At 40.5% G+C, this 16,330-nt stretch overlaps 1 protein-coding gene across 7 annotated transcripts in view; it reads right to left on the reverse strand.

The window, feature by feature from the left end:
* The window catches only part of GABPB1 (GA binding protein transcription factor subunit beta 1), a 65,231-nt gene extending 49,576 nt beyond the window's left edge, over window positions 1-15,655 (reverse strand). For 5 of the 7 annotated variants that reach the window (XM_032417333.1, XM_032417332.1, XM_032417329.1 and 2 more), the window contains exon 1: window positions 15,177-15,227. In XM_032417333.1, coding sequence (XP_032273224.1) covers window positions 15,177-15,200 — 24 coding nt within the window. In that variant the 5' untranslated portion in view covers window positions 15,201-15,227. The other 2 variants (XM_032417334.1, XM_032417331.1) reach the window with 1 other exon arrangement.
* Window positions 15,656-16,330: the final 675 nt, after the last annotated feature.

Here is a 16,330-nt window from a genome sequence, read left to right on the forward strand (position 1 = left end):
TAGATATCAGGGTACAAGAAAAAGAGGGGTCAGAAATGACATCCAGGTTTTTGGCCTGAATAACTTGGTGAAAAGTGCCAAAATTAAGATGGCAAAGTGGGATATGGTAGGTCAGGTGTAAAGAGTTTAGTCACAGACCTAAGTTTGAGATGCCTTAGCTAGATTATAAGTTTCTTATAGGTATGGACAAGGTTTTCTTTTAGTGCCATTCACACCCATAAGTACTTTATAACAGTGTTGCACACATAGTTGGTATTCAACAAACTAAAGATTTCTCTACTTCAGTACTACTGACATATCGGGCCTGACAATTCTTTGTTATAGGAGATTTTTCTATGCATTGTAGGATATTGGCAGCATCCCTGGTCTCCACCCATTAGATGCCAGTGGCACCATCCTGTCCCCCATTTTATGACATCAAAAAAAAATGTCTCTAGATATTGCTGAATGTCCCCTAGAGGTAAAATATCCCTGACTGAGAACCACTAACACTTCTTAAAGTTAATTTATATACCATCCTTTCACTCAACTGGACACAACAAAGATACACAAGAGGTAAAAATCTATCTAAGCCCAAACTATAGCCCACCCCAAACCAGCATTTCTCAAATTATGTTTCCCAAAGCACCGGAGGACTGCAGTACTGAGAAAGACAGTGGGTAAATGGGTAAGCATAGGTTGGAGGTGACAAAACAGTTTCACCCTCACTAAAGCAAGACCATCTCCAACTGTTACAGGATTATATATATAAATTATAATTTTTAAAAGAAAGCTACTGCCAGCAAAATGTCTTTTCTTCAGATATGAAACGGTTAAAATTTTAAATCTCCAGCAAGAATTACTTAACAGCTTTATTTTATTGCTATTCCACACCCAAATCCTTATTAACATAAACCTAGAAAAGATTTACTAAATTCACCTGCAAGTCCTGGCATGTATGTGCTTTATCTGTGCTCCCCTCCTTTTTTCTTCTTCTTTTTTTTTTTTTACTCTAGCCAAATAAAAATCAGATAAAAGTTGTATGGATACATTAAGGCCTCAAAATCAGATTCTGAAATAAAACTCATTCAAATAAATTTTAAATCCCAAACTATATAGCAAGAGCTTATTTTAGGCAGCACCCAGAATGCTGGGACTCCTCCATTATGTTAAACTTCCTTGTCTTGTATAATATACAGTGACGAGTATATATGAAAAAATAATTTTCATGCTCTACTATAAACTTCTCTAAACCAGTTTTAATATTGTTTTAAATATTACAGTATAATCTCAGCTACTCTAAAGATCACATCCTCATACAAAGCTATTTTTATTTCTTTGAATTTCAGGTACCAAAAGATGTAATTAAATTGGAACCATGCTAATAAATTAAGTTCCTGATCCCCACATAAGCTATGTATTTATCAGATATACACTCTTTATTTCTCTATCTACATTCTGTGTATACCAATGTCCCTATTTAACTGTAAAATTATGACATCATTACAAAGCTGTTCTCCATAAAACCTAGACTATAAATGGCTGTGATCTGGGATAAAAAATATTTATTGATGACTATATTTTTTATTTGAGAGAGAGAGGGAGACCACGCACATGGGGAGGAGGGGCAGAGGGAGACGGAGAAGCAGACTCTCCACTGAGCAGGGAGCCCAACGTGGGGCTCGATCCCACGACCCTAGGATCATGACCCAAGCAGAAGGCAGACACTTAACCAACTGAGCCATCCAGGCACCCCTATTGATGACTATTTAACAGTAATGTTTAAAATAATCTCAAGTTCCAGAGTGCCATGCGCCTGAGATTGAGCTGCATGTTGGGCTCCCTGCTCAGGGGGGAGTCTGCTTCTCCCTTTCCCTCTGCCCCTACACCTCACTCATGCTCTCTCTCAAAATCTTTATAAATAAATAAATAAATGAATTAATAAATAAAATAAGCTCAAGTTCCATATCTAAAGCACATAAATTACACACACATATACCTACACACACAAAAACACTAAACAGGGCTAAGGATTCATCAATTAGCATGTCTAGAACTTCCCATGCACCTGCCAAAACTTAATCTTCCTCCTATCCTCCCTGATGTTGCTACCACCCTTTTTACCTCCCAAATTAGAAACCTGAGAGCTATCCTTAACTTTCTCCTCTCCCTGTCTTTACATACAGTTGGTCATCAAATACTGTAAGGTCTACTTCGCATCTCTTTTTATCTTACATTCTTTTTTCTCAATAGGCAATAGTTTTGTATAGCTCAAAAATCCAAACCCAGAAATGCATACACGGAAAAGTCTCAGTGGAAGCATTTACACTATTACCACTCCCCCCAGACACAAGTAATCACCTTTGCTGGTTTCATGGGTAACCTTCCACTATTTCTATTATTACCAAAAGATAGCATTACTACATACACTGTTCTCCATTTGCTTTTCTTAACACATCCTGGAGATCTTTCCTATTAGTTCATAGACAACTTCCTCATTTTCTGTATAGCTGCTTAGTATGCTACTGTGTAGATAGGTCTTGGTTTATTATGGATGGACACTATCACTATTATATACAACACTGCAACTAATAACTGTGTAAATGTATCATTTTGTTTCATATAACTGTAGGATAAATTCCCTGAAGGACTGCTGAGACAAAAGTAAATACAATTCTAATTTTGATATATATTGCGAAACTACCCTCATGCCATTTATAAATTAGTCCTCTTCTCACCGCCTTTGCCACTGCATTTTCATGCCTATATTAATGAAGTACCTCCTTACCTGGCTTCCTTCCTTCCCCAACTATTGTCCATCCTATTGTCAACTGGTCATTATTATTTTAATGAATTTGTAAATATACACTATAATATTCTAATTTTAAAATTCCAAAGATTACTGAAAAAGCCAGTTCCCTCTAATCATCCCTATCTCTGCTCCCAAAACCCAATCCTCTATCCACCACCCAAGAGATAAGCACTATTATCAGTTCAGGATTACCCTACCAGACCATATTCTTTGCATTTGCATGCATGTTTGTATACCTGCCCCTCCAAAACACAGCACTGTTCTGGGTTTTTTTCCTTATGTATATAAATAGTATCATACTGTATACACTGCTCTAAGTACTCAAGATATGTCATATTCATTTCTTCGAATTATTACATGTTATTCCATAGTATGAATATACCAATCTACTTGGTCATTTTAGTATTGTGACCAGTTTTACTTATTTTTCCAGGTTTTTTTACTACATAAACTGCTGCAATTAACAGAGTTGTACGTGCCTCCTTATGTACATACACTAGTGTTCCTTTAGTGCAGAAAATGGGCAGATTTGCTGGGAATACCATTTCAAATTAATAGATACTAACAAACTGCCCATATCAATTTACACCCCCAAACCAATTTATACTCCCAACAACAGTTTATAATGTTTATTATTTCCTCATAATACAGCCAATTTTAATATTAGCAAGCTTTTAAAATTTTGCCTCTATTAACTTTCTGCTTTAATATGTATCTCTCAAATTACTAATGAGACTGCATAACTTATCAAGTATTTGTTGGCCACTTACGTTTCCTTGCCTGAAACTACCTGTTTGTATACTTCACTTGTTTTTCTGTCACTGTTTCTTTGTAGAAGTACATCATACATATATCTTATTTGTTATATGTGTTGCAAATATTCCTCCCAGTCTATTTGAAATTTATATATTTTGAACATTGTCATAAAGTCTTACACTGTGGTTTGATCCATTTTATCAAAATATCTTCCTAAAACATACAATCATGTATTCCAGTCACCTACAGAATACAGAATTTAACCATATGTATATTTAACTTGAAGTGAAAAATAATTTAGTTGGCCCCCTACCATTCTATTTCATAAACATAGATCCCAGAATTACCCTGAAATGTGAATCTCCCATTTCCTCAGTACATCTCAATTACTTCTTCTAGAGTAAACTTAACTTTGCAATGGGTGCAAGTTTAATGTTTAAAAAACATTTTTTGGTACAACAGAGCCCATAAATGTAAGCCAACTTTCTCTAGGGCACAATTGAGGAAACAGCAATGTATTTCATCACTTGAGGAAAAACTGGCTGTATTGGACTTACTGAGAGACGGTATCTCTACTTCCCATGTAGCAACTTCCTACAATGCATTTCAGACCTTTTTGGATCTGGCCCGTGCCTCCCTCAAGCCTCATCAACTCACCACTTCCCACTTGCATTTATGCTCCAACAATACACAGTGACCTATAATTACCCCCACATACTATTCTGTTTTGTGATACCATTCCTTTATGTGTTATTCTGCCTGAGAAGTCTTCTCCTTACCCCAAGTTACCTCACCACATACTCACATTCTTCCTCCAAAACTCGGTTCAGACATTACCTCCTCCAACAAGCTCCCGCTGACCTTTTCAGCAAAAAGAATTAATGATTTCTCTATTTTCTCATTGTGGCCTGAACCTACTTTCATTAATATGTGGATTCCACTCTGTTACAGAATTGTTTACAAGCTCTCCTCTCCTATAAGTCTCAGGAAGTCAGGCTGAGTTTATCTTATTCTTATGTATTTAGTATTCAGCAGTTTCTAGTATCCAATTCAATAGCTATTTGCCAAATTAAACAAGTCCTCTCTATTCAGCAGTAAACACTAAAAACCTATACCAAAATAATTGAAATCATGATTTTTTTTTTTTTAAGATTTTATTTATTTATTTGAGAGAAAGAGAGAGAGACAGAGAAACAGCATGAGAGGGGAGAGGGTCAGAGGGAGAAGCAGGCTCCCCGCTGAGCCGGGAGCCCGACGTGGGACTCGATCCCAGGACTCCGGAATCATGACCTGAGCTGAAGGCAGTTGCTCAACCAACTGAGCCACCCAGGCGCCCTGAAATCATGATCTTTAACTGAAGATATTTCACAACCTGGAAGAATATGTGGATTATAATAAAAGCAGTCCGTAGGTTTTTTTTTTAAGTATTAAGTTTTTAACTGTGAAATCATTTAGTAGGCTAAAGTCAACATTTTTTAAAATATCGGCATATATCAAAGGTATATCATTTCATGAAACCTTTGTTCCAGTTATACACATGCACACACACACATACACATACAACAATGTGTATGTACGGTATTGATGCAAAATACATTTCTTACTGTAGGTCACAATAAAAAAATACCTTGAAAGCTACTTCCATTGTTGCTATATGGGTTCAGAGAAGCTTTAAATCAACAAACAAAATGATGTTGTCAAGGAAGGCTTCTTCAATGAAAGACAATATTTGGAGCATACTCTAGCTCCTCACTACCTCTCTAATCTCACCTATTACTCCCCCTTATTCATTCTGCTTGAGGTACACAAGCCTTGGGAATTATTTGAACAAGCCAAACATGCTTCCACCTCAGGGTCTTCAACACGTTTCTTTGGCCCAGAAAGCTCTTCACTTATGTAACTTCATTGTTTACTCCCTCATTCCAGGACACCCAAAAAGATCTTTCCCTCACCACCTAAAATAGCAACCACCTCCCACCATCCCAACCCGTTATCCAGTTTTATTCCTTTTCATGCCACTCGTTACCACCTGATATTTATTTACTGTGCGTTTCCTCCCCCCTCATCCTGAATGTCAGCCCCAAGAAAACAGAGACTCTGTCTACTGTATCCCGAGATCAGGACAGTGCTGGCACGAAGCAAACACTTCTGAATAGTCTGTGACAGGCCTATCAAGGAAAAGGAAAAGGAAGAAGACGGAGTCGTGCCTGAGCATAGTATATTACGGAGGAAACAAGACTGAAGTAAGGTTGAAGAAGCAGAATATGAAAAGGTTTGAAAGTCAGAAAGCAGAGTTTGGACTTTATTCTGCAGACAACTGGAAGTCATTCAATGTTTTGAGCAAACGGTGATCCACTCAAACATTTATTCAGTACAAGTTCAATTCACTTTGCTTGGCATGATGGAGAGCGCAAAGGTCAATAGCACATGTTCTCTCCTCCGGCTGTTCAGGTTTAAAAGCAGTGGGTTCAAAAGAAGTTTTAGGAAAATATTCTGGCAGCCATATGCAGGATGGACTGGAAGAACAGACTCCAAAGTGAGGATGGGAAATAGGCACTGCAGAGCCTCAGGACAAACTGAGACCCAGTAAAGAGTAATCTGAAGAACTGTGCTGATGGATATAAATAATAAAAGAGAAACATGTATTACAAAAATTTTACAATTTAAATATGACGATTATTACCCAACCATTGTAGATAATGATCAAAGTGATCAGAGAGGAAAAGTAAGTGTGGCAGCAAGATTCCTAGAAAAGCAAAAAAATCCTCTTCCTTCCATTCAGTTCACAAAATAAGATGAAAGAATAGACTCGTCGTGGTGACGAAAAAAAAATGTAAGCAAGCTTGTACTCTATTTGCTTTCTCAGTTAAGAAGAAATCAACGGCATCTTTTGCGAGAGAGGAAGAAGATGTATGAGAAAACAGAAAAATGTGAGATTAATAAAATAATTGCCAAGAGTAGCAAGGGCCCACTGGGAACTGTTCAGCATAAATTCATAATGGCCAAGAAATCTTCTAAATTACCCACCTTCCTCCATAAATATGCTGTGACCTGTGAAAAAAAACAGGAGATAGATGGTGGAAAGATTTGACAACAGGTAAATATGAAAGAAGTGGTGGGTGTCAAAAGTTCTGTCAAGGCTACATCTAATGCATATAGCAATAAACGAAGGGAGAGAAACTGAGTCTGTATGAAAGGAATGGCTAAAGGCACAGGTGGAGTAATCACATGGGCAAAGATATAAGAGTTCATCTAAGCCAGTTAGGATGTAAGGGAAATTTTTCAGTTCATTTTAACAACATACTGTTTGCTATGGTCCGAATGCTTGTGTGTCTCTCCCCAACCCCTCAAATTTGTATGTTGAACTCCTAATGGCCAAAGTGATGGTATTAGGAGGTGGGATATTTGGGAGATGATTAGGTCATGAGGAAGGATCATTAAGATTTATGCCCTTATAAAAAGAAACCCCAGAGAGTTCCCATGCCCCTTCCTCCATGTGAGGATACAACAGAGAAGTCTGCAACTGGAAGAGGGTCCTCACCAGACCCCAACCATGCTTGCACCTTGATCGTGGACCTCCTAGCCTTCAGAATTGCGAGAAATCGATTTCTGTTGTTTATAAGCTACCAAGCCTCCAGTTTTGTTTTGTTTTTTAATTTTTTATTGTTATGTTAATCCCCATACATTACATCATTAGTTTTATATGTAGTGTTCCATGATTCATTGTTTGTGCATAACACCCAGTGCTCCATGCAGAACATGCCCTCCTCAATACCCATCACCAGGCTAACCCATCCTCCCGCCCCCCTCCCCTCTAGAACCCTCAGTTTGTTTTTCAGAGTCCATCGTCTCTCACGGTTCGTCTACCCCTCCGATTTCCCCCCTTTCATTCTTCCCCTCCTGCTACCTTTTTTTTTTTTTCTTAACATATATTGCATTATTTGTTTCAGAGGTACAGATCTGAGATTCAACAGTCTTGGACAATTCACAGTGCTTACCAGAGCACATACCCTCCCCAGTGTCTATCACCCAGTCACCCCATCCCTCCCACCCCACCCCCGACTCCAGCAACCCTGTTTGTTTCCTGAGATTAAGAATTCCTCATATCAGTGAGGTCATATGATACATGTCTTTCTCTGTTTGACTTATTTCGCTCAGCATAATACCCTCCAGTTCCATCCACGTCGTTGCAAATGGCAAGATCTCATTCCTTTTGATGGCTGCATAATATTCCATTGTATATATACCACATTTTCTTTATCCATTCATCTGTCGAAGCCTCCAGTTTTTTTATTATAGCAGCTTGGACTGTTTTTTTATTATAGCAGCTTGCACTGTTTAAATTTTTTCCCTCTGTTTGGATACATGGTAAGTGCTATAGACACAAAGGAGTACAGGAATCAGAAGGGCTGCACAGCCCATAATTTTATCATGAGAGGAAGTGACCTAATTCCAATGTTCAGTTCTATAATTAATACTATGACTTAGGATAAATATCCACCTCAGTGCCCACATCTACAGAATGGGAGAGCACGTTAAAGAGAGGTACCATAGTAGCCTCTACTCACCTCCTATAAAGAACTACTGCTGTAGTAAAACAAGTTACCATACAGCAATGGTACTACTGCATATTTACCCAAAGAATACAAAACACTAATTCAAAAGGATATATGCACCCCTATGTTTATAGCAGCATTATTTACAATAGCCAAATTATGGAAGTATCCACGTCCATGTGTCCATCGATTGATGAATGGATAAAGATGTGTATGTGTGTGTGTGTGTGTGTGTGTGTGTGTATGCACAATGGAATATTATTCAGCCATAAAAAAAGAATGAAATCTTGCTATTTGCAATAACATGGATGGAGCTAAAGAGTGTAATACTAAGTGAAATAAGTCAGAGAAAAGACAAATACCATACGATTTCACTCCTATGTGGAATTTAAGAAACAAAACAAGCAAGCGAAGGGAAAGCGAGAGACAAACCAAGAAACAGACTCTTAATTATAGAGAACAATCTGATGGTTACCAGAGGAGAGGCGGATGGGGGGATGGGTTAAATCAGTGATACAGATTAAAGAGCGCATTTGTTTTCATGAGCACAGGGTGATGTATGGAACTATTAAATTACTATTGTACACCCGAAACTATTGTAACACACTGTATGTTAACTGGAATTAAAAACTTAAATAAAATAGAAAAAAACAAGAAATGTCTTATTCCTCAAGTGTAATGAGACAGAAAGAAAGCTAACTGGGTTAGAGGAACTCTCAAGCCTCTTCTAGAAAAGATTCTACACTATGTAACAGAATCAACAATATTGGCGGAGGTTTAGCATATTTTATAATAAAAGGAAATAGAAGTGAACATTCTGTTATTTTTTTAATTTTTAAATTATCATGGATTATAAAGCTATATAACAACATGAAAAGGTATGTGTTGAAACATTAAAATAAAATAGGACTCAAAGCTAAATAAATATTCTACAAGTTCCTTAATTGCAATTCCAAAACACAAAAACTCTTTTGGTGGCAAAACCTTACCTGACATAAAGCTATTTATAGCCTTTATTTACCCCATTTGGTGTAAACCTTCATATGTTTTGCTGCAGAAATAGTAATGTGTTTGAAGAGGACTGGACTCTGTTGAAAGGTTACATTATTACTTTGCCTATATCAAAAAAATTCTTAATTCCAAAACCTATTAGACCCAAGGGTTTTAGTGGGCTATGATCCTATAATAATAATTGCTAACATTTGCTGAGCTATTAAATGTGTGTCAGACACTGTTCTGATCACTTTATATGCAGTAACTCATCTAATCCTCCCAACCACCGCAACATAGGTATTATAATTATCCCAATTTTACAAAGGAGGAAACTGAGGCAGAGAGATTAAAGTAAATTGCCTAATGTCAGAAAGCCAGAGAGTGACCAAGCTGAGATGAATACAACATTTAAAATATTACACATAAGAGGAAGAAAACACAAAATTGAGAACTGATTATGACAGAATGGTAGGAGTCCACGATTGTTCTCTATGCAATTAACATATTACTTCTAGAATGGTAAGGAATCAAACTTAAAAAAATACAAAACACTTCATGTGCTTACAAATTCTCATTTATGTGCAATTTCTAAGTCAAAGTGCATAAACTGCACAGTATAAAATCCAAGCTCCTCAGTTTATGTTAATCTTTAATTTCTTATTGAAATATGACATTTTAATATGCTTTTAGTTACAAATAATACACAAAAATATATATTCATTGTAGAAGTCAGAAAATTTGGATAAGCAAAGAGAAAATAATCACTTATAAAACTACACTCAGAAATAACCACTTAACAATTTGGCACATATCCTTCCAGAGGTCAATACAATTTTCCCTTGAACAATGCAGGGCTGAGGGGTACAGACACCCCACACACTCCCAGACACACAGTTGAAAATTTTGACCATAACTTTTCTCTCCCCAGAAATTTAACTATTAATAGCCTACTGCCAACTAGAAGCTTTACCAATAACATAAACAGTGGATTAATACATATTTTGTGTGTTATACACTGTATTCTTACAGTAAAGCAAGCTACAGGAAATGTTGAGAAAATCATAAGAGAAAATACATTTACAGTACTATACTGTATTTGTCAAAAAAAAGCCTGTGTATAAGTGGACCCGTGCAGTTCAAAGCCCTATTGTTCAAGGATCAACTGTATATTTGTTTTTTAACCAAAATGGAATTGTGTTTTTAAAACTACTTTTTTTACTTAACATATACCAAGACATCTCTTCATGTCTTCACGTTCTTCTAACATCATTTTAACAGCTAGGCACGGTTCACCCCACTGTGAATACATATCCTAACAATCACTGTGAAATATTTAGGTTATGTACGGCACAGTGATCAAGAGTTACTGACTCTAAAGTCAAACAGCTTGGATGCAAGTCCTGGCTCTACCACATGCTAACTCTGCTACCTTAGGCAAGCTACCTCATTTCCCTACGCCTGTTTTCTCTGCTGAAAAATGGAGAATATTATCTACTTCATATGATTAATGTGGGAGTGGGGTCAAATGTTAATACACAGCTTTTACTATCAACAGCACTGCAATCAGGATGCTCACAGCTAAATCTCTGCACACATCCTTATTACAACAAGATAAATTCCCTTAAAAGAGAATTTCCATGTCAGAAGATATGCCCATTTTTAAGGCTTTGAGTCTCCCAAATTACAGATGGGTTTATTTATTTATTTTTTTAGATTTTATTTCTTTATTTGAGAGAGTGAGCAAGAGAGAGAGAGAGAGAGAGAGAGAAGGAGCAGGGGGGAGGGGAAAGGGGCAGAGAGAGAGAAGCAGACTCCCTGCCCAGCAGGGAGCCCGACATGGGGCTCGATCCTGGGACTCCCGGATCATGACCTGAGCCGAAGGCAGACATTTAACCGACTGAGCCACCTAGGTGCCCCTACAGCTGGGTTTAAAGCCCTCATCAAATAGCTCTCTCACTTAATACTCATTTCTCTTTATCCAAGAAGGTGAAAACTATGATCCAGTTAAGCTAACCAGCTTGTTTCACTCGTGACTTTTGCTCTTCTACTTTTGTACCTGCAAACCTAGACATATATCATAAAATCTCAAAAGTTTGTAGGGAACTTTAGGACACCTGGCCCAATTCCTCATTCAGCATATCAATTTCTGCACCCTAGAATCCCTAACTTGAACATTATCAGTGAAAGCAGAGCGCCTACCACCCACACAACCCATTACATTTTTACGGTTTTGTAGAAATTTTATCTTGAAAGAATGTTGAAATCCTCCTTCTAACTACTACTCATTGATCCTACCTAGTTCTTTCTAGTCAGATCAAACCTGATCTTTCTGTGTGACAGACCTCTAAATATTTAAAGATAGCTATCATTCCTTGGATGAGCTTCTTTCTCTTCTTTGAGCCAAACAGGTGTCTATCACCTGGGGAACTTGAGAAAAATACAGCAGCCCAGGTCCTATCCCACTTAAGCTTGGGCCTCCGTGTTTTTGCTTTGCAGGTGATTCTGATATAAAGTCTGAGAACTGATCTAAGGGCCCACTCATAATGTGACAGTATGCTACCTAAAAAGCTGACACAATATAAGTATCCCAGGTATAATACAAGTACAAAGTAAAGTGTGGCTAATACCTGCTCTTTCTTTCCAGAGAGAGAGCGCAAGCAAGGGAGCAGGAGCGGCAGAGGGAGGAGGAGAATCTCAAGCCAACTCCATGATGAGCACAGAGCCAGACCGGTGGTTCCATCTCACGACCCTCAGGTTATGACCTGAGCCAAGATGAAAAGTCAAACGCTTAACCGACTGAGCCACCACGCGCCCCAATACCTGTTCTATGTTGTTCTACCAAATTCAAAAATGACATTTACTTTTTAAAAAATTATACCATAGTGTTGATTCACATTAAATGTACAGTTAAAATGATCGAGTCTTTTGCACATTCTGTATTTGTGCTTTAGCGTCTTGGGCCCTATCTGCCTTCCTTTCCAACTATTCCCATTAAAATGTAAGAGAACCAGGACAAAGAGTTTCAAATTCCTATTTCTAAATATATCAACGGCTCTACATATGATTTACCTTCAGTAGAGAAATCATTTCACGCTTTAGCCTCTACACTTACCTCATGGACATACTTAGCTTAAATGAAAATATACTAGCCCACCAACAACTGAACTGACAGGCAACTGCACCAACACATCTTCTCTATGCAAAGCACTGTCGTCCACACAGTGGGGAAACACAGTCCTTAATACTAGTAGACAGACCTTCTAGGAAGCATGATGGAACAAACACCTTCAAAATAGTATAATACCAAGATAGAGACATCATACTATAGAAACCTACGATTACTAGTTGGAAAGCTCTGGGGCCAAAGAAATGATAGTCATTAGAAAACTAAGTTACCCTCATCTTTAAGGTTTTGTTTCCCTTTGCTTTTTAACATTTATGAGAGAGGGAGGAGATGGACCCATCGGTGAATTCACCCACACTCAGGCTACTTGCAAAGGGAACTTGCACCCTCAAAAATACACCCTCAAAATAAATTCATGATTCAAAATTTCATGTAATGACTTCTGAATTCCTGACTTGTTTGCTTTACCTGTTACTATTCCTAACTTAGGAGGTACTCAAGACAGGGGGAAAAAAGGAGGGGGGCATTCTACAGATGAGGTCCATCATAAATAAATCTTAGAGATGCTGGGTCAAAGGGAGACAAGTAAAATTAACCAAGAACCAATCTGATATTTATTTTCATTTGCATAGCAAACATCAAAAATATACCTGGCATTTTCAAACAATTATGTCAAGAATGACCAGATGCTTCCTGTTGATGGAACAGTAGAGAACTATAGTCTGAGAGAATCAAAGTAGAGTTCACAGAAACAACTGGAAATGAATTTAGCTTCATTTCAAAACCATTAATCCAAAGTATGGCCTTAACATTTTCACACATTTACAATATAACTGGCCTCCAACCTAAAATACCCAGATTGACTGAAAGAGAGAACTCAAACTCTAAGTTAGGAGAGTTAACTCTAAAGGTATGTATATGCATTACAAAAGTATTGTTTGACCAAATGTTTCACTGCAGGATTCCTTTCAAATCTGGAGCTCCTGCAGTGCTTTGACAGTGTCCTATCTTCAAATACTGCTTTTACACACTAGTTTTCACAAGCACATCTAATATGAAATTCACATTTTACTTGCATACATAATTAAGTTGTGAAATTAAAAATTAAGTTTAGTCACTTAAAATATTTGCAAATGTTCCTGAGTCTCCAGGATCATATGCAGATTACACAATCCTTACTTTTCATACTGTTTATGCAACTAAATCCCAAACTGAAAAAAAGAGTGCAAGAAAAAAGTATAGAAATCAACGCTCCTATCCATATTTTTTAAATGTGTCTTGTATTATCCTATTTGACTTGTATGGGGAGAGGATGGAAATGACAAATCTCAGTTTAAAAAAAAAAAAAAAATGAACATACAATGGAGTTTTGGGAGTTTTCCAGAGGTTACATGGTGTGATACCACAACAGACTTAATGCAGTAGACTTAAGAATCTAGGTATCTTCTATTAAACCAGACATTTAAAAGACTTGAAGAAATGCAAAACAATGTTATTCTTACCTAATATGTCACTTGTATTAACGTGTAATGAATTTTTGTTTCCGCTGTTATTTGGGGGGAAATATTTAAAAAGAGAAAAATTAAGAAAAAAAGCATAAAGCCATTTTTAATTTCCTTAAATTCAGAGTCTGAACCTGAAAGTGGAAGTGTCAAGGCTGATGGTTATAGGTCAGCGCGAAGAAATTTAAATCAAGCTGGGTGGGTCTGTACGTGAAATAACTATCTGCAAAAATAATTTTTGACCACTAACATCTGCATAATAAATTATAATGCATCTTTAATTCTGGAATGGAAAATTACTTTACAAGGATCATTTACTGACTACATCAAAACATTTTCCAGATAAAAACTGTACTTCAGAAAGTAACTTGCCTGAATCGAGACAGCAAATCAGTGTTCGGAGAGAGCACTTAAAATATTTCCACATTACCAAGCCCCCTTCAAAAGTACTGTTGTGGTCGCTACCCCTCCTTTGAACAGATGTCTGCTCGCCACAATCCAATCAGGTTTAAAGCAAGAGTATGTGTACTGAAAACAAGCTTAAAGTGGGAAAACACACACAAAGCAGGCCTATATAATTCCTTTGGTTTCAGTTTTCACGATGCACCCGAGGCTATACACGCTGATTCTACACGGCAGGACAGCTTCAACGAAGCACACTAAATACACACTGATTAACTGTGTCCAGGCAGAAATGACCTGGCAAAATTCTCAACTTTTTTCCTAAGCCGTGCACCCGCAGATCCCGGCGGCCAAGTCCCAAGAGCAGAAGTCCCGAGCATCCAGAGCGGCGGGCTTTGTCCCCTCAGGGACTTGAGTCCCCGAGGTCGTGGCAGTAGCCGCGATCGGCCCCGCGCGGGCCGGGCCGGGCCCGGCCCTCCAGTTAACCCTGTCCGGGCCAGTCGCTCCCGCCGCGGCCCGAGCGCTTCCCGGCCGCGCAGGCCCCGCAACACAGCGCGCCCCGGGGCGGCCGCCCCCGCCGCCTCTTCGCGGTTCCGGCGAGCCCGGTGGGGCCGCCCGGCCGCCCAAACAAAGAGGCCGGCAGTTCCCGGGATGGCGGTGCGCCGGGGCCGGGCCGGGCCGCGCCAGCCCGTCTCCCTCCCTCGCCCGCCCACCTCCCGCCTCCCGGCGCCCGCAGAGCCCCCGCCGCCCCTGCTCGACCCCATCCCCGCCCCGGGGCCGCCGCTCGGGCCAGGGCCGGCGCGGAGGCCACGGCGCGCCGGGGCCGAGGAGGGGGCGGCGGCCGCCACCATGTCTGCCCGCCCCTCCCAGAAGCGGGGTGCCCAGCGGACAAAGCGCGGCGGCGGCGCGGGCGGAGCGGGCGCCCAGGCCGACCCCGCCGACCCCCGCGGAATAAGCGGGGCCAGGAGCCCCGGAAACCCGGCGCCTTAATGCAATAAACAGGAAATCGCGGGGATGATCTGGGTTCCGGGGGAAGTGGAATTATTTTTTACCAGCGAAGAGATCAACTTCCACATCCGGTGGTAACAGGGCCCTACACAGACCCGCACTGACCTGGAAAAGCTTCGGGAGCGGCGACGGGGGAGCAGCAGGAGGTGGTGCGGGGACCCGAGGCGCCTCGTACCCGGCCGGGCTGACGCGGCCCCGCTACACACAAAGCGCTTCAGCTGCACAGGGCGCTATTTTCCGAAAATGCCGCGTCTGGTCGGCGCCCAAAATCCCCACCGAAAAGTCCCCCGTGCTGCGCGCGGAGGGACACATGGTGTGCGAGTGAGTCAAAGCTCCCAGCATCCCTCCCGGACCCGGCCCCTGTCAAGCCCGCGCCTGAGCCTTTCCGCCCCTGCCCTCGGCAGCAGATCGCTCTCCCACTCCCTCCCCAACCCCATTCCGGCGAGAGGAAAGGGGCAACAGAATCTGATTTTTGTTTTTAACCGATGGAAAGGAAATATGCCATTTGTAGAGCCTGAGCCACACAAAGAAAGCGGCGGAATGATCCGCTCTCGGCGACCGCAAGTCCCGGCTCGCCCGGCGCCTGCGCGGCACGGGGGTGGGAGCTGCGGCCGGCCATGTGCGCGGCGGAGCAGCCCGGCTGGTGGCCGAGCCTTCCCGCCTATTTCTGCGGGGGCTGGCAGTTGGGAAACTAAAGTCCGTGTTCCTCCGTTCGTATCTCTGCGACATGACCGCTGAGAGAGGGGGAATACGAACTCCGAGGTTAAGCTGAGCCGCGTAGCAGATTCCTGGGAGACGGAAGGGCAGCCGGGAAGCTAGGATTTAACTTAAAGTGACCCTAGATTCAACTAGGCCGACTGGGACAGGAGTGGCGGTTGAGGTGCAAGGGGAGGAACGAAGGATGGTCCTTCTCTTCGCTGAAACTGAGCTGTCAGGTTCATGACGAAGATGTAGTTATTCCTGTAGCCTTTTTTTTCAACATGCCGGTGGTGTCACAGGTGTCTCATACTTAATAGACCCCAGTAACTGCGCCCTGAATTGCCTTGGATTTCTGTCACCTCAGAGGTGGAGGTCTGTTTCTTCGTGGCTGCAGTGTCAAGATTTCTGTTGTGTTGTATTAAGGCGCAAAAGTTTATTTGGAGATAATCTTTGGAAGTTAATTTACTTGTGATGATTTGCTAAGAAACCCAACACACTG

Source organism: Phoca vitulina, unplaced genomic scaffold (genome assembly GCF_004348235.1).
Source record: "Phoca vitulina isolate PV1807 unplaced genomic scaffold, GSC_HSeal_1.0 scaffold20, whole genome shotgun sequence".
NCBI classification, from domain to species: Eukaryota; Metazoa; Chordata; class Mammalia; order Carnivora; family Phocidae; genus Phoca; species Phoca vitulina.